The 20,014-nt window shown below is 41.1% G+C and overlaps 4 protein-coding genes across 7 annotated transcripts; 2 read left to right on the top strand and 2 right to left on the bottom strand.

Annotated features, from left to right (window-relative positions):
- The first annotated feature begins 5,311 nt into the window (after window positions 1-5,311).
- Window positions 5,312-7,634, top strand: LOC115676661 (protein ANTAGONIST OF LIKE HETEROCHROMATIN PROTEIN 1). 2 transcript variants are annotated; one of them, XM_030599608.2, is made up of 4 exons: window positions 5,312-5,533; window positions 5,792-6,251; window positions 6,539-6,764; window positions 7,004-7,634. In XM_030599608.2, the coding sequence occupies exons 2-4, from the start codon at window positions 5,811-5,813 to the stop codon at window positions 7,510-7,512; spliced, it is 1,176 nt and encodes a 391-aa protein (XP_030455468.1). In that variant the 5' UTR covers window positions 5,312-5,533; window positions 5,792-5,810; the 3' UTR covers window positions 7,513-7,634. The 2 variants fall into 2 exon arrangements, with proteins under 2 accessions (XP_030455468.1, XP_030455467.1); XM_030599607.2 differs by having other exon boundaries at window positions 5,783-6,251.
- A 3,588-nt stretch (window positions 7,635-11,222) lies between these two features.
- Window positions 11,223-12,185, top strand: LOC115676663 (uncharacterized protein At3g17950). Its single transcript, XM_056319227.1, has 2 exons — window positions 11,223-11,424; window positions 11,557-12,185. Exons 1-2 carry the CDS (start codon window positions 11,341-11,343, stop codon window positions 12,079-12,081), a joined length of 609 nt encoding a protein of 202 aa, XP_056175202.1. The 5' UTR covers window positions 11,223-11,340; the 3' UTR covers window positions 12,082-12,185.
- Window positions 12,186-12,903: 718 nt separating this feature from the next.
- Window positions 12,904-13,935, bottom strand: LOC115676664 (uncharacterized). The gene has a single exon (XM_030599621.2). It carries the CDS (start codon window positions 13,468-13,470, stop codon window positions 12,967-12,969), a length of 504 nt encoding a protein of 167 aa, XP_030455481.1. The 5' UTR covers window positions 13,471-13,935; the 3' UTR covers window positions 12,904-12,966.
- A 1,656-nt stretch (window positions 13,936-15,591) lies between these two features.
- LOC115676662 (surfeit locus protein 1) lies at window positions 15,592-19,711 on the bottom strand. Of its 3 annotated transcripts, none has more exons than XM_056319226.1 (7): window positions 19,401-19,711; window positions 19,171-19,271; window positions 18,230-18,468; window positions 17,306-17,480; window positions 16,935-17,218; window positions 16,224-16,307; window positions 15,592-15,868 (listed from the first exon to the last, which is right to left on the bottom strand). In XM_056319226.1, exons 1-6 carry the CDS (start codon window positions 19,582-19,584, stop codon window positions 16,268-16,270), a joined length of 1,023 nt encoding a protein of 340 aa, XP_056175201.1. In that variant the 5' UTR covers window positions 19,585-19,711; the 3' UTR covers window positions 15,592-15,868; window positions 16,224-16,267. The 3 variants fall into 3 exon arrangements, with proteins under 3 accessions (XP_056175201.1, XP_030455472.1, XP_030455473.1); XM_030599612.2 differs by lacking the exon at window positions 16,224-16,307 and adding an exon at window positions 16,058-16,223 and having other exon boundaries at window positions 15,592-15,887; window positions 19,401-19,710; XM_030599613.2 differs by lacking the exon at window positions 16,224-16,307 and adding an exon at window positions 16,058-16,223 and having other exon boundaries at window positions 19,401-19,710.
- Window positions 19,712-20,014: the final 303 nt, after the last annotated feature.

Genomic DNA, 20,014 nt, shown 5'->3' with positions numbered 1-20,014 from the left:
TCGATAGGGAACCCACTCGGTAAGTCCTACAAGATCCACACCATGGTGGTACACTTAGTATACGTAATAAACAAATTGGGCATCACAATATCTTCGTACTCATTCTCAAAGTGAGTCGAGGCTCCAAAAAGCGACGGCGGTGGAAGGGCCATCCTACATGTCTGTAAAAATAAAGAAATGAACCAAGCCCAGCAAATGAAATCTCTAAGTCTAAGGTAGGAATTCGCCTTCGCACCCATTTTGGCATAACAATCACAACTATTCGGAACAACATAATCAATGCATGACAAAACACCTTACCTTCTTTGTAAGTGTCTCACACGAATGCATGGTAGTATTTACTCAATGCACACGCATGTCATATAATTTCTTAATACATCAGTATCATTTGGTGCATTATTGACATGCATATATGTATATTCATGAGCATATATCATATTTGTTATTTCATCATATCCCGATTTGCGGGTCTTCTCGCTTCACGGGGCACCCAACTCTGAGGCATCCCATAACATTCGACAGGGCATCCCGATTTGCGGGGCATCTCAACTCCGAGGCATCGTCGCTACAATCTCGTGGACGACAGAACATTTTCATATCATTATTTACACTTCTCATACACATAATTATGTTAAAAAATCCACATGAGATACTCACGTCATTTTCACTCAAATGTGAACACCATCACTTTTCATATATTACTTACACATGTAATAAAAACCACTTAATTCTTTTCATTTTTATACAAGTCATGATAACATTCTTAAAGAATTGATAACGTGAACATCGACAATTCAAAGATCAACCATGTGATTGATCGATAACACTTAGCAAGTAATTTGGTGACTAAATCAAATTACAAAAATATTGCTTTCAGGTTGAATATTCGTCATTTCCATATCTTTCACAGAAAAATTGTCATCACTTCTTAGAGAAACAATCACACACCCCTTGGGAATCTATCAAATACCTCATAAGCACGGAATGAGCTTAACGATTCCAATTTAAGTGAACTCAAAATTTCATATACCGTCATTAAAACTTACCTACACTTGACAATGAAAGCAAACAAAATATAACAACCATCAACCAACAAGTCAAGAGTACTAAGTAAAATAACTTAACTTAGTTCCTAGAGCTTTACGTTGAGAAAATTGAGCGATTCAAAGCTTCGATCACCTTCGATCAAAAGAGATGAAACCAAAAATTAATGACGCTTGATTTACAAGCGACAAAACCGTTGATGAAAAGTAATGAAAATCGGCGGTACCTTGTCCAACTCGAAAGATCAGGACAGAAACTTTAGAAATACGAGTGGGGCCTCCGCTTTTACTAATGGTTTGAAAACGAAAGTTGCCAAAAGAAGTTAGTGGGTGAAGATAAAATGAATGAGGTTGGTGAATAAGGATTGGAAGTTTAATGAGGTGGGGTCTTGTATTCCTTTTAAAAGCCCTCCATCGATCAAAGGTAAGGAAGGAAAATGTGAGATGAATTCAAGCATGATTGGGGCATTAATTGCCTTAATAAATGAAGGGGCAAGTGTTTTAATGGGATCGTTTCATGTGGACCCTATAATCACAGCTAAAGCACAAGTGTCTCAACAAGATTAGTCACAAGAGGAGATATTTGGGGAGCATTCATCTCCATCGGTCAAGTAGGGAGTGATTCATTAATGGCATTTATGGGCTAAGGTTAAATTAAAAGAGTTAGCACATTATTTTAATTGCTTAGACTAAGCAGGATATCATCAAGGGCATGTGATATAGCTCAAAGAAGGACAAATGGCTCAATCGTATGGTTTCCAAAGTAGATATTTTATAATTGCCAAAACATTAGCTCAATTGGTATGAAAACAAGAGAGCTGGTGTCCATTTTAAACATTGATGACTCTGAAAATATTTTGTACCCATCCAAACTTTTAGCAAAAAAATTTTTAATGCAAGAAAATACCCAATTCAGTACATTACCAACTTAACATTCAAATAGTAAAAGAATTTTCGGAGCATAACAATCTCCGTTAACAACTATCATGGCGATACGAGTATCATCGTCACTCTAAAAAATAAATCCATAAGCAATTATTCAATAATTAATTGCTAGTAGGTCCATTTGCCAAAATTACAAACATAACAATTCAGCTCATGCGTTCCATTATTGCCATGTCGTTCGACTAGGATGTCCATATGCGATAATTACCGCATCTAAATTCTTCCGTATTAATAAAAGCAGGGAAATTTTTCGGAAGTCACATTATTGATCTTAAAACTAGAAAAAGTGCGCACACTCTGCACTACGGAAAGAAATTAAATCGGTAGATTTAGGCAAAAGTTCGAAGATATAAAAATGTGTGAATGAGAAGGTATGATAACTTGAGTTAGAAAAATGAACTTAACACTTTTGGGGGATGAAACCGATTGTATGTGGAATGAAACTTTGTTTGGATCGAGAAAAAGCAAAAAATGCCTTTCCATTTTCCTGCCAAAACTTAAAGTGTTATCCAAATTTCAAAAGTCACGAAAAAATTGTATATAAATCTATCTGTCAACATTATTTCGGATAAAAAATATTCAAAGTGCAATTCTGTCACAAATTTTAGATTAAGCAAAAAGTAGAAAGTAAAAGGATATCTATACATGCTCTCAATTTATTAAGTATAAGATTTAGATTTTAATTTAAAAGTGTTAGAGATTTAAAAGATCATGATTACAAAGTGTTAGCGATTTAATTTACTTTCGATTAAATTAGGTCTTTAACCATACAGGTATGATTTACCTTAGCAGAGTACATGAGCTATTCATACATTATTTTTTTGGATAAAAGTTGAGATTGAAACCATCTGTTGAATTTGCTTAGAGAGATTGAATCTTGTGCGCTCCCTTTATCTCAAAGGAATAATGTGCATCATGGCTTCACTTTCGCATGTTAAAAATTAAAGGGTTAATACCACGAAAAACCCTAAACTGGTACACTTGTGACACATTTACCCCAAACTATTTTTTTGACCATAAAAAACCCCAAACTGGTACACCTGTGACAATTTTACCCTGAACTTACCACAAAAAATCCCAAACTGATACATATGTGACAATTTTACCATGAATTAAAATTTTAATATTATTTTTTATTTTTTTCGAATTTTTATTTATTTTTTATTCTTTTCTTTTCTTTTTTTTTTTTCATCTTCAGACCCTGGCCGGTCGCTGGTCCGGCGACCGGCCAGAGGCGAAAGCCGACGAGGGCCGCCCTCGCCGGTGTCGGGCGAGGGCCGTCCTCGCGACAGGCAAGGGCGACCCTCGCCCCGCAGCTGCGAGGTCGCCAGCCAGATCCGGCAAGGGCGACCCTCGCCGATATCTGGCGAGGGCCGCCTTGCCTGGACCGGGCGAGGACGCCGCGAGGGCCGCCGCCCGAGTCGGGCGAGGGTCGCCCTTGCCCCGGGCGGAGAGGACGGCCGCTCGCCCAACGCAGCGAGGGCGGCCGGCCGACGCGCGAGGGCGGCCCTCGCCCGGACGCAGAGAGGGTCGCCCTCGCCCGATCCGGCGCCGGCAAGGGCCGCCGACGCCGCGAGGGCGGCCCTCGCTCGACGCAGGCGAGGGTCGCCCTCGCTAGATCCGGCGTCGGGCGAGGGCCGCCCTGACGCCGGCGAGGGCGGCCTCGCCGATACTCGGCGAGGGTCACCCTCGCCGGTTTCACTCCTGGCCCGGTCGCCGGACCGGCGACCGGCCAGAGGTTGAAGGTGAAGGAAAAAAAAAGAAAAGAAAAGAAAAGAAAAAAATTCAAAAAAAAAATAATATTAAAAATTAGTTCGGGGTAAAATTATCACATATGTACCAGTTTAGGATTTTTTGTGGTATGTTTGGGGTAAAATTATCACAGGTGTACCAGTTTAGGGTTTTTTATGGTTAAAAAAATAGTTTGGGGTAAATGTGTCACAAATGTACCAGTTTAGGATTTTTCGTGGTATTAACCCAAAATTAAACTTACTTTTGTTTTTTTCCCTGGTGGGTATGAGCATGTCAGAAGCACACGTCATCTGATGAATAGTGATCAAGACAAGACTCAAGAGTAGTATTCATTTTTTTAAAATTTTTACCTTCCTTATCTGATTTTACTTTTGAATAAAAATTAGCCATTAGTGTACAGTTTTTTATTATCTAATTTAAAAAAATAAAAATAAAATAAAAAGACAAGGATACATCAGGTGAGAGGAACCTGCATATGCATCTGATCTTCTTCTTGAATAAAAATTAGCAATCAGAGTACAGTTTTTTATTTAATGTAAACAAAAATAAAAAAAATTAAATGAAAAGACAAAGATACTTTAGGTGAGAGGAACCTGCACATGTTAGTACCATAGTATATACATTGGACTCTGCCAAGTTATGCTGATGGTGACAAAAGAAATCTTTTCTTGCAGCCTCTATAAAGTTAGGAAAAAAAGACAAATGGGTAGGAAGCTTCATACATAAGTTGCAAAATCTTTGCTGTCCCCATTCCTGAAGCTCACACTTAACATTAATATCGTATGCTCCAAGAATGGACTCAATTATTGTGCTGGATGGAGGGGGAAAAAACAAAAACAAAAACAGAAACATTGTCTTAATGAGACAGGGAAGGAAGTTTCACACATTTTCTCAGCACAAACAGGAGAAGGGAAGCACACAAACTTTCTTTTTTTAAATAAACAAGACGAGTAGTTTCAATCTTTTGATTTGACCTACTAGTCCTTAGGAATGCATGCAAATCGTTCCGTTCATGCGCAATGCTTAACCAACACGGCGGCGGTTATAACCCCCAAAAGGAATTGTCGGCGGGAGACGAGCTATAATTTGAACATGCGATTCTTAGATTTTAGACTTATTTATCGATCGAAAAGTTGGTTGTTGGAAATTCTTGGTTGTTAAATCTGCGAGACTTTCGAATAAAAATCTTCTCAACATGCGTTCCAGGCTGCTTGTCAAGCAACCAATTATGCAAACTTCACAATTTCCAGAGCGTGCTGATTTTTTGTACCTTTATATGGAATCGAGATTTTGAAGATCAAACAATCCCATACCGAGTATGCCTAACAAATGTCACGGGCCATTGAAAAAACGAGAATTATTTAACGATAACTTCTATATAAATTTAACTCAACTGAACAGAAGCAGACCCTCTTAAAGAAACGGGCTTTTTAACGGGCCGGAGGCCCACCCAAGCCCGAACTGTGAAACGGGGCGGGCTGAAAATTGGCCCGTCACCTAGACCCGCTCCGACAATTCACGCGCGATTATGGGCTAAACGAGGCCCGAACCCGTCTTTTTTGATCGTCTTCTCGATCCCACCGCGTTCAAACTCGTTCGCAGTTCAAAGGGTGCACGCATATGTGCTTTGCTCGGACTCGCTCCCTTCACCGTCCTGCAATGTCCGCGACGCCCCATGGGAGTCCCTGAGCAAAACCCAGAAGCTCGAAGGGCTCTTTCTTCCCTAAAGATCGTCTCTTGACGCTGGGTTGTTCTCAGAGGCAAAGGAGCAAACAGTTGATCGGCACTATCAGGTACGGACCCAATTCACAGGACGAGAAGGAATTATGTCGGTGTAGGAATGATAGTTCCCTCGGTTGTTTGTATTCTCGATGCGCTTATCACATTGCGTCTCCTTAGCTCCGACATCAATGCGGTAGATTGAGGGAAACGTTGTTTGATGCCAGGGTCATGTTTGCTTTCTTGTGTGTTCTTGAAAGTATGTGTGATATATGCACATGCTCGGAGGGAATAAGTTTCTGAACGTGTTTTCTGTTTGGAAGATCTTACAGGGTGTATTTTTTTCGCGTCATGGGAAGCTCTGATGATGAGAAGGATGGCGCCTTCGAAAATCTCACACCGAAGGCGCTATCGCCCGAGGTGGCATCTGATGGTGCCAAGTTTGTGGATGAAGTGCTCAATGGTCAGAATGAATGCTGCTTGGACAATTTTCGGATGGATAAGAACGTGTTCTACAAATTGTGCAACATTTTGCAGTCGAGAGGTTTGTTGCGCCATACGAACAGAATCAAGATCGAGGAGCAGTTGGCCATATTCTTGTTCATAATAGGCCATAACCTACGGACGCGAGCTGTTCAAGAGTTGTTTAGGTATTCCGGAGAAACCATTAGTCGACATTTCAACAATGTCTTGAATGCAATCGTGGCGATTTCTTTGGATTTCTTTCAGCCTCCAGGAAGTGATGTCCCTCGAGAAGTCCTGGAGAATCCTAAATTATTTCCTTATTTCAAGGTAGTTGTTCCCTCGAGTTTGTCCATTTTTCTGAAAAGGCCAGAAAGTAAAATGTCTTTGTCTCATCTTTTTACGGGTATCAGCTGACAAATTCCGACATGAATTGGCAAGTATCGGGCGAACCTGAAAGCGACATAAATCTAACATACATTAGCCTTAAAGCATAATTACCAGAAATACAGTGTTTTCAAATGGAAAGACTTGGCACAATTACACAACTCGAATATGACATATGAACACGATTTGCCAGGCATTGATCAGTATTTCTCTGAATTTGTGTTTGTTAGGACTGTGTTGGAATGGTTGATTCCATACAATTCCCAGTGATGGTAGCTGTAGATGAACAAGGACCTTTCCGCAATAAAAACGGTTTGCTTACACAAAATGTGCTGGCAGCTTGCTCATTTGACCTCAAGTTTCATTACGTCTTGGCTGGGTGGGAAGGCTCAGCATCCGAATTGCGAGTCCTACATTCTGCTCTCACAAGGAATAACAAATTGCAGGTCCCTGAAGGTACTTCTTACTTGAAAGGAACTTGTGGCTTATTTACTAGTTTCGTTGGACAAACCGCGGTTACATTTACTTAAAAGAAAAACAATGTCAGTCTCTTTCTTTACAGGATATTATAGGTCTTTCTTATTTTATTGAGAATCTATTGACATCTCTCCGTTTCAATCTTTTTTTGTCAGAAGTGTCTTGTTCGTATGTTTGATTAAGCCCTGGACCTTGTTGTGCCAATTTATCTGATGCAGGCAGGTACTACCTGGTGGACATCAAGTATGCGAATCTGCCAGGGTTTCTAGCCCCATATCATGATGTACCCTATCACTTGAAGGGGTTGCCTGGGGATCATCATCCGCAGGATGCAAAAGAGTTGTTCAATCAACGGCATTCATTATTGAGAAATGTCACGAATCGCATCTTCGGTGCTTTGAAGGCCAGATTCCCGATTTTGACATCAACTCCTCCTTATCCATTGCAGACACAGGTAAAGTTGGTCGTGGCTGCATGCGCTATTCACAATTACATTCGTACAGAGAAACCAGACGATTGGCTTTTTAGAACGATTGAGCATGGAGATGTGATACAAACGGATGAGGCATTGCCCTCTGTGGAGGTAGAACAGCCAATGCTCTTTGAGACCCAGGACCTGGATTTTCCTTTTGTAACAGAAGATTTAGAAATGTCTTTGCAATTGCGTGATTCAGTTGCTACTGAAATGTGGAACGACTATATCAATGACGATTTATCAGGAATATAGACTCATGTGCATAGTTTGAATTTTTTAGGCCATGTTCTTTCTGCTGGATGACAGAGTTAAGGCCAAACTTGGCCTTTATTGTTCTTTGGCGCTTCCCCGTGGAAAGGTCCCAGTTTGGCTCATGTTGTTTTTCCTTTCTATGAGCAAGGCTTGCATTTGCTGATTTTTTTTTTTTTTGAATATTTTTTTTTGTAATATGTTCCCGCTCTATTTTAAATGCTGCTTTTGGTGGTTTGCTGGTGGTTTTATATATTATCATCAATATTTGGATATATCAGCTCAAATCAAATGTTCAGCTTTTCCCTTGGCCCAAATTAAAAATGTTCTCTGGTCATACTGTTTGATCCAAAAGCTTCCCTTCCTGGTCGATATATTATCCTTCCGACTGTACTATTTTAGAGGATTTAATAGTTACTGACTTAGTTCTACAAGGACATCACTGCCACTTAATACTGATTTTCAAAATTAGAAGAAACTATAAAGGCAGCTCAGATGGCTTGAGGCACACAGGTTGGTGCACATTCTCGGTTTTTGACTTGTCCTGCTCTAGTCATTGCATAGGCAGGATATCGCAAGCACCTGCGATTCTCATGGTTAAGTGAGTTGCTCTTTTCTCCTCTTTTGCCAACTGGCTTGAAATTAAAGGATAAAAATCTGAGTAGGGTTTTCCCTGGTCGTATTTTGCCAGTTTTCATTTCGGTGGATTTCTTGTCAGTAAGATCTTTTCTCTAGTTTATTAGGCATAATTCCTTCTGCTAGTTGTGTGCTTTCAGATGCTGTTGTGTGGTTTCTCAAGGCAGGTTAGCATTGGTATTTTTGGTTCTTTGTTCTATGAGTTTTAGCTGGAACCCTCGTCTGCATATTTTACTTATCATCTTGTATGATTGCCAGCATGTGAAGTCCAGAAGTGTGAAGCATTAATCATTTCATCACTAGATTTTACTGAGAAAGGTTGTGCATGTGTGCTCTATCTCACATTTCACTCTCCCGTCCGTCCTTTTCACTCACCATGACCCACCTTTAGTTTACCTTGTCCTCATGATGTCCCTCTGCCTTTATATTAAGAGAACTTTCTCTCTCCTTGCTTTGTCCCTTTTTTCCTCCATTGGATTAGAGACTCACATGCTACATGGAATTTAATGTTCACGGGACCATTAATATGGCTCTGGTCTTGGAGCATAGCTTATTCGGGTCGGACAAGAATAATGAGTATTAAAGTTTCAGCCCCAAAGAAGTAGCTTAACACGCAAGAGTAACTTTGAGATGGATCAGATTGAACTGGAATATATCTAGGGCTAATCAGTTGGTCCGGACGGTTACTTGACTTGGTACTTCGATCCTTGATGAATTTAAGGTATAAAGATTGATCTCCTGGTAGGTAACAGTTCCAGTACATGGAGAGGGCTTGTTAAATCGCAAAGAGTTGAATTGTATTGAACACCGGCGGATTGACCATAGATGATGTTGCTACTTAACTAAAATAATCTTTGTTGTTAGCCTGAGTTGATGGACTAGGAGATGAGAAAAGCTATGGTTGCGGCCTGGTAATTGAAAAGATAGGCGCTTCCATCATCCTTTTGAGGATCATAGAAATTACAGATTTTTGGCTTTTTAATAAAGAATTTCCATGTGCTTATATGTAACGACACTTCACATTAGAATTACTCTCGTTACAATTGTGGAATCACAAGCCCTTTGAAAAGATGAGAAAAGAATTGGATGCAAATGTGGGAAGGGATAAGAATAAAGTGGAAAAAGATTGGACCAACCTTGAAATCTGCAGATGAACTTTGCTTTAGACAGATTAGGCAGAACATTTTCAAGAGATAGATTAATATATTGACTAATTGGTAAGTTAGGCACAATGGCACATTATCCTTGTCAGTGGCTTTCATTTGATTATTCTAAGTTTCTGAGGGTAGCGTTGGAAGAACTCAAATCTTGCTCACTGCAAGACAAACTAGCAAGTCCACTTGGTACTGCCTTCCACTTTTGATTTCTATCTGTCAATTTCCATCAAGTATTGAATATTTTATTGGGTATTCTTGCTGTTTATGGATGAATATACCATCAAGATGAAGTGACCTCCTTCAGGTTGGTTTGCAAACTTCCAAACCAACGACATTGGAGTTTAGTGAAGGTCTTAGCTTAATGGATTGTCAGATCGAGATTCCCCAGATTCATCCGCTTCTAATCTCATTACAAGTGCCGCGACCCTATGGCTCGGGCTAGACAAGGTCAAAAAGGAGCACTTTGTCTTCGAATGGCGTGACCGGTGTCGGCAACGTCTGCTTAAATAAGGCGGTGCCAATGTTTAGGAGCAATATAAATTGTGTATTGGAATTCTGAGTATGAACTTAAAACGTTTCATCCAAATTTCGCTTGAATCTCAGAGTTCCTGAAATGTAAAGTAACAAGAGGGTATTCCCTCCCCATCGGAAAAATAAACATTGTGGGAGAATTAGTGATACGAGGTGTGCCGGCACCGACATGTTAAAATAAAGAACGCATCTGTGGAGCTCGCCGTCCCTGTAAAGATCATTATAAGTTGGGTATTGCTCATGTAATAATACCATGTAGATCAATTCTATACTTGTGATGTTGATTTTGCTCAAACAAACGATCTATATGATTCTCACATTAAAACAAATGCACAATAAGGACCATTTTCTTTTCTTCCCTTTTCGTTTTGCAAAATAATCTCGTTTTTCTCGTCTTTCTAAACCTAAATATGTAAAGGAGTTAGAGAGAAATCCAACAAACAATGGAATGCACAGATAAAATTATCTAGGCAGATTGTAGAGAAAACTATCAAATTCTTCGCTGCTCTAGAAAAATATTCTCTTTTCCACTCATTATATGAATCGTCAAATTTGAATTTGACCCTTTAAATTTTTGTTCCCCCTACCTCCAAACATAGCTCAGAAACCAGAAGAGAAACCATGGCAAGTGATTGAAAGTCACATGCACAATTGGATGGCTTGACTTGACATTAAGAGTAGACTATGAACAGACTGTGAATAACTAGACACCAGATTTTACCAAGCCGAAGCAAACTTGAAAATTCAAAAGGGCCAAAACGAGATCCAACTTAAAATTTCCTGAGCAAACTGCTATTAGAAAAAACTTTCATTCGATGTCAGAAAAGATTCATTACAAAAGGAGGAAAACTACAGGTAGGGTTATAGGCTGTCGTACTAGGTGATGCGCACTGTCGCGAATCACCCGCATGCGTCGCCATCTTCTTTGAGATAAGATTAGGCCGAAGCTATATATACATTACATGCTCACCACAGATTGTGTCACCCCCAAATTATTTATACATAAATCGAGACTTCAAGTCAATAATTACACGAAAATCCAAGTTTTGAAGTTCTTTTTTTTTTTTGGTCTTACAAGTTTTGAAGTTCAAACAAAGTGAAAAACTTCGAAAAAAATTATTTCTTTTCCTTTGCATTAATCAATCTTAAATCCTTCATCCATTCATCGCGAAAATGACACGTACAGTACCTTTGAACTTTTAATTTATTCGATATAATTCTTACTCTTTAACTTAATATATAATATAATCTCTAAATTACATAAAATAATCAAAATTCAAAGGTTATTTGTATCATTCTAGTCTTTTTTTTTTATTTTTTCACTAGACATAAAAATTGCAAGAAAGCCACAGCACTCAGACAGGGACCACCCAAAGCAAAGCTCCATCCTCAAAATCTCACTCTCTCTCTCTCTCTCTCTCTCTCTCTCTAGAAAGAGATCATATCAAGGAGGAGCAAGAACCGCGCCCATCTTCTCGTTTCTTGACACAGAGACACAGAGAGAAGAATGCAAGATCCGGCAAATGACTTGTTTCCACCACCCTCGTCTCCCACGGCATCCTCGCTCTCTTCCTCTGATCTCGACACCGAGGTGAAAACTCCAACTGGGTGTCCTTCAAAATCCGAACTTGTTACCTCGGATTGCAGAAAAGAAGCTGCTTTGCCCCCTCGAATTCTTGAATTCTCACCCTTCTTGCTGTTTTCTTGATTCTTGATTTCTCAGTCCACAGGTTCTTTCTTCCATGACCGGAGCACGACCCTGGGAACCCTAATGGGCGTCAGCTTCCCCGCCATCGCCTTCCGGAACCCGTCCCAGCACCGCGAGGCCCACCACCTCCAGGCATCCTCGGCAGCCGCGGTCGCGGCCGCCTCCGCCGCCTCGCCCGGCGGCCGGAAGAGCAAGAAGCCCAAGAAGAAGAAGAAGGCGGCCGCGCCCGCGGCGGCCCTGGTGGCGGAGCGGCGGCGGAGGTGGTGGCGGCTCTGCCGGGACGACGGCGGGAAGCCGGCGTCCCTCGGGGAGTTCCTCGAGATCGAGCGGCGGTTCGGGGACGGCGCGTTCTACGACGGCGCGCCGGAGTCGGCGTTCCACGGGATCGTGAGCGGCGGCAACCAGCAGAGGGAGGGAAGGGTCCTCTTCGCCGACGGCCGGGTCCTGCCGCCGGCCGTGGACGTCGGCGACGGGACCCCGTCGGCCGGCGGCGGGGCTCTATGCCGATTTCCGGTGTCACTCACTGGGCTCTGTTCTTGATTATGAGAGAGAGACATTCTTGTCGTCATTAGTGATTGATCATTCTTTGTAAGCTTGTCATTTAGGAGTTGATGATCATTATAAAAAGCATTAATCTGGCTTCATTGATGGTTTTTGCCATTATCGTTTGGTTCTTTCTTCTTTTCACCGGCTGTTTTTGTTTGCTTCCTCTTCGTTTTGGTCCGTGTGCGGTGCTCTGCTCTGGCCCTTCATCATGGTACTTTTAGAATCACTGGCCGTGTGCTCTGGTCAATCAATACAGTAAAAAATGCAATCGAGCAATAATTTTCTCTTCCTTGGTTCTGAAGGGCCACAGCACCAGCAATCTGCGATTGGAAAGTACAGCAATATGGCCCTGATGGCATGTCTAAATCCGCTAATGACGCCAAAAAAAAGAAAGGAAAAAGACCAAGAAAATATCATTGAGTAGGCCTAAGGGATAAAGGCCAAAGCTCACCAAGGTGACTTCAACTTGCTGTACCAATTCATCCCTCCGTCTCTTCTTTTTTCCAATCAAGTTGAATAGTCCAGAGTAGACATCGAGAGATCATTGAGATTCAATGTATGAGATTCAATCTATTTACAACATGGCCCTGTACACACCCTCGCATGATGAACATCTTTGAGGCCTCACTAGAAATTTAACAGAAAATTTGTTTGTTGGACATATGCCACCCTAGAAAAGGCAATGAAAGGGTACCCAAAAAAAAAATCACTCTTTGAATTTATCTAGAATTATAACACAAGTGTATTTCAATTCCTTATGCTTCTGGTGCTGATATCAGCACAGAGTTCAAACAAATAAGATCTAGTTCCCATATAGCCCCCCCCCAACAAAAAAAAAAAAACAAAAAAGAGTAAGAAAACTTGAGCTAATTGATCATATCATAGCCTACATGGAGTCTCAACGATGGTCTCCAGAGCTGGCCTCCAAGACCTCTGCTTTGAGTACCTCTCAATTGGTTCAACAACATCATCTCTATCTGAACCCTCCATATTCTTAGCCTCAGACGGGAAGATGCAGAATTCACTGAACGCGGGGAAGATCTTGCTCAGGTTGTTGAAGCTCCCATGCTTGAGAGCCTTGGAGGCTCTGTAGGTGAGGGCACTCATCTCTTCATAGGTGAGGACAGAGTAGAGGAGCTCCATGGGGAGGAGGAAGTAGAAGCGGCGAAGCTCGAGCTCCTCGTCGGCCGAGAGGCCGTGGATCCGGTGGCCAACCCGTAGGGTGGAGGAGTTGCAGAGGAATTGGCCCGGGTTCTCAAGCATGAGCTCGGCCGCTCTGACGTGCCTCGTGTAGATTTGTATTCTGCCATCAGAGGACAAAACTTTCGCCACCGATGACCCACTTATGAGGATGGATGGAGCACAGGAAGTTGCATTCCCCATGAATGAATTTGTGTGTGTAGAGTCTTGAAAGAGAGAGAGTGAAAAGGGTCAATGCTGGTTCTTGTACATGGAAGTGAGTGAATGGGTTGAGGAAGGTGATGGGTTTTATTGGGTTGACACAGGGGGACTCTCAAATCACAGATGAACTCAAGCGTGAATGAGTGATCGGAGTTGGTTGAGATAGAGACAACAAAGGGAGGAAGGTCAGTTGTCAGTTAGCTGCAGCTATCTTTATTCATCTATATTAATTATTATAGAAAGAAGAAAATAACAATAACATCAGAAGGCAGGATTGTGGATTTGGCCATGCAGCATGTATCCTTCAGGAGAAGAAGACAGCTATAGAGTCTTTTTGTAAGGATTTGAACCGATTCACTAAATGGAATCCTCTTGTCGATTTTCATCAACAAGAGATAATAGCATAGGCTTATTTCGACGAAGTGGCGGCGTGCGAAATGAAAGCGAGATGTTACTAGGTTAGAAAAGGCCGTCCATGTTCTTCATGATCGGTGTAGTTGAAATAGTGAATGGGAATGTGAGTAATTTTGCTTGTCTTTACCAAATGCAACGTAGTTTTAGTGAATTTTCCGTGGGTTTTTTTTTTATCTTAATGGTTTTGTTTATGTTTGTTTAAGAAGGTGAGCACATGGTGTGGGGATGGGGCAAGAGTTAGGCCCTTGCAGTAGACTCACTTAAGGACAACACCAACCCAATGATTGGACATGGGAAGCAATTTCTCCAATAATATTCCAGTGACCTAACTCCATTAACTTAATAACATTTGATAGACAGACAATCAAATATGCAACCATCCCCCTATAGAGAGAGAGAGAGATCTGTAATATGTTTTTGCAGGGGAATGTCTGTACAGGCAATACTATTGTACTGACAATGACAAATATGAGGTTTTGCGAGGTTTGTGGTCACTATCAAAATGCTAGCTTGCAAATATTCCATGACCCACCTTATTTAACTTATTAAACAATCTATTGCCTAATTATGAACTAACCTCCTATAGCAACAGTCAATTTCATCAATTGTAGGAGGTCCCCACTAAGTTTTCTTTTGATTATGGAGACACCCCCTTTTCCAGATTCTCCAACTGAGCCATTTTTTAAGAGAAAATTAATCTAACATATTATTCGCGAAATTACAATGAAAAGTTCAAGAAAGCATGCACTGTCGAAGTCTTAGTACCAAGTAGACATTACAGGAAGGCGGGCGTGATGGCCAAGTGAAATTCTGGTGGATTTTGTTCCAAGCAAGAGACCTGAATGGTGGTTGGGTTGTCACTAAAAGTCTTGACAAAGCCTCATCAAGCATCAGAACAAGACGATGTTCACAAGATACGAATCAGTTTTTTACAAACAGTTCGCAATGCCAGTTCATATCAGTACTCTTCACACCAAAAAAGATCTCTCATCTGATCTTCAAGAGAGACACCAAGCACAAGGCTGTGTCATTGGGTCGGGAGGATACCGAACAACTGTACAATCCAATCCACACATGAACGAGCACATACACAAAATAATTCAATCATCAATCTTGTTCTTTAGAACCCTGGACATAACCTATGCATACCATGTGTTTTGTCCAAAGTTTCTAAGAAAAAAGTAGCCATTCTATAACTATACCGAAAGTTCGATAAATGGAATAGTTAAACCCTCATTATGCAAATAAGACTTGTCTTTTACTCGGTTAGAATCATGCATAGGATCATCTAGGAAATCCGTAATCTTGTCCACTAAGCTCGATTACTTTGATTCTGTTTTTCGTCTTTAGGCAAAGGGAAATTCCTATTTCCTACATTTGCGAGCCATTGAAAGCATTATACAATTCGACAGAATCATGCTCGCTATTTAGCCGTGTTAAACTCAAGCATGACATATGAAAAAACTCGAAAAAAAAAAAAACAACACAACTTTAATCTTTTCTCTGGAAAGCTCTCACGGCAGGGATGCAGAAAAAGAAAATTCAAGTTTTTCCACTAACGATACACCAGCGAAATGTGTTACAAAATTAGAATTGGAAGGTAAACGAAAAGTCCACAACGAATAGAAATCATGGCGTCAACATTCAAGGAAAAAGTGTAAAAAATAGCACTACAACTGCAGTATCATCTTAAACAAAAACTAGTCGCAATAAGATGAAAAAATATAGTAGCATAACAATTTAACAATGAAAAAATCACTTTCAGCACATTTGAATAATACATCCAGCAACAAACTCCCTACCCAATCAGTTTTCAGAGCAAGAGCTTTTCTTTACATTATTTTGAAAAACAAATGAGAAACAAACTCTTCCAATAGTGAACTGCACTGCTAACCAGCTTCAGGTCAAACTGCTTGGTCGATTGAATTTGGGAAAAATGTTATACAGTCCTCTCTTCATGTTAAATCTGCCATGATACAGGTAAGCTTCATATAGCACCAGGTCAGAAAATACAACCAATACTAGGATTTCAACGTGTTCAACTGGTGTAATCATGGTGCTGTGTATGTGTGTGTGTGTGTGTGTGTGTGTGTGAGAGAGAGAGAGAGAGAGAGAGAGAGAGAGAGAGTTTCCTTGAGCAAGAAAAAGATCATACTTAGTAAGCACATGGAGATTTCGTACTTCTGTACTTAATCTCTAGAAAGTTGTTGGACCCCAGATTCATCTAAGATTAATCATCACAAAAGGATTGCTATCTCCAACTTTTCTTTTGCCTAAGTCTCTTGAAGGCCATGAACGTAACTGCGGCAGACAGAGAATACCTGCTCCAAGGAGGTAACATGTCAGAGAAATGATCTATCTGGATTCAAGAACATCGTGCCTTCATTTTCTCTAGACCAACACGGCTGCTCCCATATTTCAACAACATATAGAATAATAAAAATAAAAAAATCAGTTTTATAGGACCTGTAATGTCTCAGAGAAGAGCTTTAAAATGTTCCTTTTGCATCCAAGAAAATTGAATATGTCCATCTACGATTCCAATATAACCTTACATCCTTTCTCACAGATTGAACTGGTAAGGGAAACTATTGATACGATACTGACAGAAGTTAAATGGCATCAGACATTACAACCATTTCAAACACTAGACTTCCATTAGCCTTAATTAACATGGAGTCTTCAACAAAGAAAAAGCAGAAAAGATCCAATAAAGGGGAAATGCATGGTATTGGGTACGAAAATAACATGGTAACAGCATCGCGGCTACTTCAAACAACACTAACGGCAGAAGGAAAGAAGGGTCATTTTTAAAGAGAAGGGAGACAGAGAGCATCAAGTAAAATTGACAGAAAGAAGAAAGAAACTGACTCTCATGAACATTTGCAGTGAATAAGGAGCAAAGTTTTCTTTAAAAAGTTAAAGACCCACTTTTCAAGAGACTTCAGAAAAAAAGAATCATCTTGAAGAGATTGCAAGAGTAATTACGTAAAATGGCTATTTTCAAATGCCAAAAGCTGCTATGAGCATACCATGTCAAAGTATAATTTAGGTGGTCCTGTGGCATCACTGAACTGCGAATCAAGGTGTTGACATCCTTTGGTACAGGATACGGATTGCTTGGATTCACCATTTCATTAATATCTTCGATGTAGAGAGTATCAGCAGGGAGCTTAGAAGTATGAGCAATGGCCGCAGTGTCAACATAAAACCACTGGGAAGACGCTGGATCGTTTGCAGGAACAAAAATACTGGGCTTCTCGCTCCCGCGAATGACTCCTAGAACCTCTACCGATGCAACAGTAGCAACATGTTCCTGTAAGCTGAGAGAAATTAGATACATCTCTTAAAATCATCTATCTCACAGGAGCAAGGCATCAAGCATCGAGGCATGTAAGACAACCTCAACATTTTTAGGCTTCTTAGACCAGAGTTTCCACCAAGATTTTTCTTCACTCTTTTGCACAGAGGTTTCTGATGCATCTGTAGGCTTTCCAGCATCATCCAAAGTTCCAAGGAACTTGTCTCTCCAACTTCGGGGTACCCATCCTCTATTAACCAGAACTGGAAACTTTACACTGATAAGGAAATGATAATAAACCTCGTTAAAAAGGGCCAAAAGCACGCTGTCCATATCATCATCTTTTTATTAAAAAGATCTTACACATCAAGAAAAGACCAAGTCTTCAAATTCAATTCAAGAAACGAAATGAAACGCTACAGCCAAAATTTTCATTCATAATGCCTAAAGCACGAGTGAGTTAAAGAAATTGTTGGAAGTATCTGCAACCTATTGTCCCTTAATGACAATTCCTCTCTAAGTGTCACAGTGAGACCCAGGTCATAAGAAATTGAGATAATACATAACAAGATAAATATATTAAACAAAAAACAGTCAAATATAACAGACTACATCAATCCAACTTCTAAAAAACTCGAATTATTTATAAAAGCTTAGGGCTTGGCATCAGAAGTCCATTAATCAACAGGAATAGCTAGGCGCAAATGGACTAGCCAAGGAGATTGAGAATGTTAGTCAAGGTCAAGCCCCAATCAGAGCCATTCAGTCTATCACTACAAAGCATGAAACAGCACGATCAATGATCATTTAATGTTATATCCACCATGAGGCAAATAGCATTATCAAGCAATGAACTCGTCATGAAACTACCTGAAAAACAAGCAGCTCAAATGCTAGCAAAAATTAAGATCTGAAAACACAACAGTAATGAGCATTTGAGTTTGGAGAGAAACAAATACCAATGAACCAAATTTCTATAACAGTCACAATTCACATATCCTTAAGGATGAGAACAAGAATGATTACCTTTCGGGGTCATCTGAAATTTGCATAAGGGGAGTGATTAGATAGTACCCATTCTCGGTCACTCCCGAAATGCTTCGGGAACGTGGTCCCACAAATATTGATCTTTTGTCATCAAAAACTCCTTTGCCGAAAACCCTCCTAAACTCCAAAGATTGCAGGTCCTTGTTGCTAGGAGATACGTCCTTAAGTTTCATAGGTTCCATATCCAATCTCCTCTGTCTATATTCCAGCATGTTAATCTGTAAAAGTAAAGAATAAAAGATGATCGTAACTGAAGTGCCTTGACCACATGGGTGAATGTTCTAGTCCTGATTTCTTTAACACATACCGTTGTATTAAGTGCCTTACACTATGTTTGGAAGCGTGAGGAATGGAAAATGCAAACAAAATTCTCACAATTTTAAATATTTCCTCATCTTTATGCTCACAAAAAAATTAAAATTTTCTGCTTCAATTTCCTTTCTCCCCATTTCCCCCAATTTCCAAACAGAGTCATGGCGTACATACATAAAGCTACAACAACCAAGCCTTCACCGTTAGATATAGTCGTCTCAAAGAAACCATTTTGTTATTAGACTTGAGCTCAGTTCCGTGTAACTTGTAATCTTGTAATATCTGGACTATCAAAATCCTAACTTGGCCTGATTAGGAAGACCATTTCTTCATATGACTAACGTTTTACAAGTGGTCCCAAAAGGGCCAACACAACGATTTGGTGTTCATCTTTCTCGCACAATTCCACAGAAACCCCCGCCAAAGCTTTCTCATTTATTCAACTGATAATGCAAACAACTGAAGCGAACCAGCAATGCAATTCCCCACAAACTGATGAAAGCTAGTAGTGCCTAGTACTAGCTGCATTAGCTTGAGACAGAAACCATCCGAAACGAAGATAAACAGAGCAAAACAAGAATCGCTCAGTGGAAAGAAGAGAGTTTGACCTTGTCCCGTCTCCTGAAAATCTGCCAAGTCCCAAGGCCAAACGCCATAGCTCCCGGAACGAAAAGCAGCCAGTTGGACCACCTCGACCCATTCTCTTTACCTACGACAAGCGCGCATCCGCCACAAAACCAAGCAAACAAAATCACATCGCACACGCAGCAATCGCAGATCGAAAGCCGAAGAGCAAGGACCCGCACGCACGCACGCCCACGTAACTAAAACCACGCACCTCGAGCCTGAGAAGCAGAGTCGGCAACGGCGGAGGAGGAGGCGAAGAAGCGAGACGGCGGCGGCGGCGATCGGAGGACGGAGTGCTGGCAGCGGAGAGAAGGGGCGGCGGCGGCGGAGGCGGCTCCTCCGCGGCGGAGCTTGCTCGCGAGAGCTCTGGAAATGGAGGAAGACGGCGCCCCCATTTCGAGCTTCTCATCCGAGACCGACCAAATTCATTGGCCTCCGATGGACCTCGACTTGCTGCACACACCTTAAATTCTCCGACGCAAGAACGTTCAACGTTGTTTTGTGGGGGCATACGGAAGAAGGAGGTGGGGTTTTGGAGGGGGTTTTCGATGGACTCCATAGCCGTTTTGCTCGAGCCCACTTTCCAAGAACAGCCCACCACGACCCATCATGGAGCTTCGCAGTCCGATCAAGAAAAAGCCCATCTTGCGAACGCCAGCAAACACGAGAAACTAGGGTTTCCCCCTCTCTCCCTCTCTCTCTCTCTCTCCCATCTCCCTGCAGCTATATATACCATGGCATTGCAGCTCCTTTTCGTGCTCTGTTCTCCCGTGAAGCTGGGTTTCACGCTCGATACCTTCGTCTGCGATCTTCCTACCTTTTACG

The sequence above is a fragment of the Syzygium oleosum genome, unplaced genomic scaffold, assembly GCF_021117445.2.
Source record: "Syzygium oleosum isolate NSW1041296 unplaced genomic scaffold, Sole_v2.1 Sole_v2.17, whole genome shotgun sequence".
Classification (NCBI taxonomy): domain Eukaryota; kingdom Viridiplantae; phylum Streptophyta; class Magnoliopsida; order Myrtales; family Myrtaceae; genus Syzygium; species Syzygium oleosum.
The sequence above is the reverse complement of the archived record's forward strand: the minus strand, read 5'-3'. Positions and strand labels throughout refer to the sequence as shown.

Bases quoted from the DNA above. Each gene is read 5' to 3' on its own strand.
- LOC115676661 (XM_030599608.2), top strand. From the start codon at position 5,811: ATGGGAAGCTCTGATGATGAGAAGGATGGCGCCTTCGAAAATCTCACA. The intron at 6,252-6,538 runs GTAGTTGTTCCC...TGTGTTTGTTAG, and splicing joins AATTATTTCCTTATTTCAAG to GACTGTGTTGGAATGGTTGA. The intron at 6,765-7,003 runs GTACTTCTTACT...TATCTGATGCAG, and splicing joins CAAATTGCAGGTCCCTGAAG to GCAGGTACTACCTGGTGGAC.
- LOC115676663 (XM_056319227.1), top strand. From the start codon at position 11,341: ATGCAAGATCCGGCAAATGACTTGTTTCCACCACCCTCGTCTCCCACG. The intron at 11,425-11,556 runs GTGAAAACTCCA...TTGATTTCTCAG, and splicing joins CCTCTGATCTCGACACCGAG to TCCACAGGTTCTTTCTTCCA.
- LOC115676664 (XM_030599621.2), bottom strand. From the start codon at position 13,470: ATGGGGAATGCAACTTCCTGTGCTCCATCCATCCTCATAAGTGGGTCA.
- LOC115676662 (XM_030599612.2), bottom strand. From the start codon at position 19,584: ATGGGGGCGCCGTCTTCCTCCATTTCCAGAGCTCTCGCGAGCAAGCTC. The intron at 19,272-19,400 runs GTGCGTGGTTTT...CGCTTGTCGTAG, and splicing joins CTCTGCTTCTCAGGCTCGAG to GTAAAGAGAATGGGTCGAGG. The intron at 17,481-18,229 runs GTAATCATTCTT...TTTCCTTATCAG, and splicing joins ATTTCAGATGACCCCGAAAG to TGTAAAGTTTCCAGTTCTGG.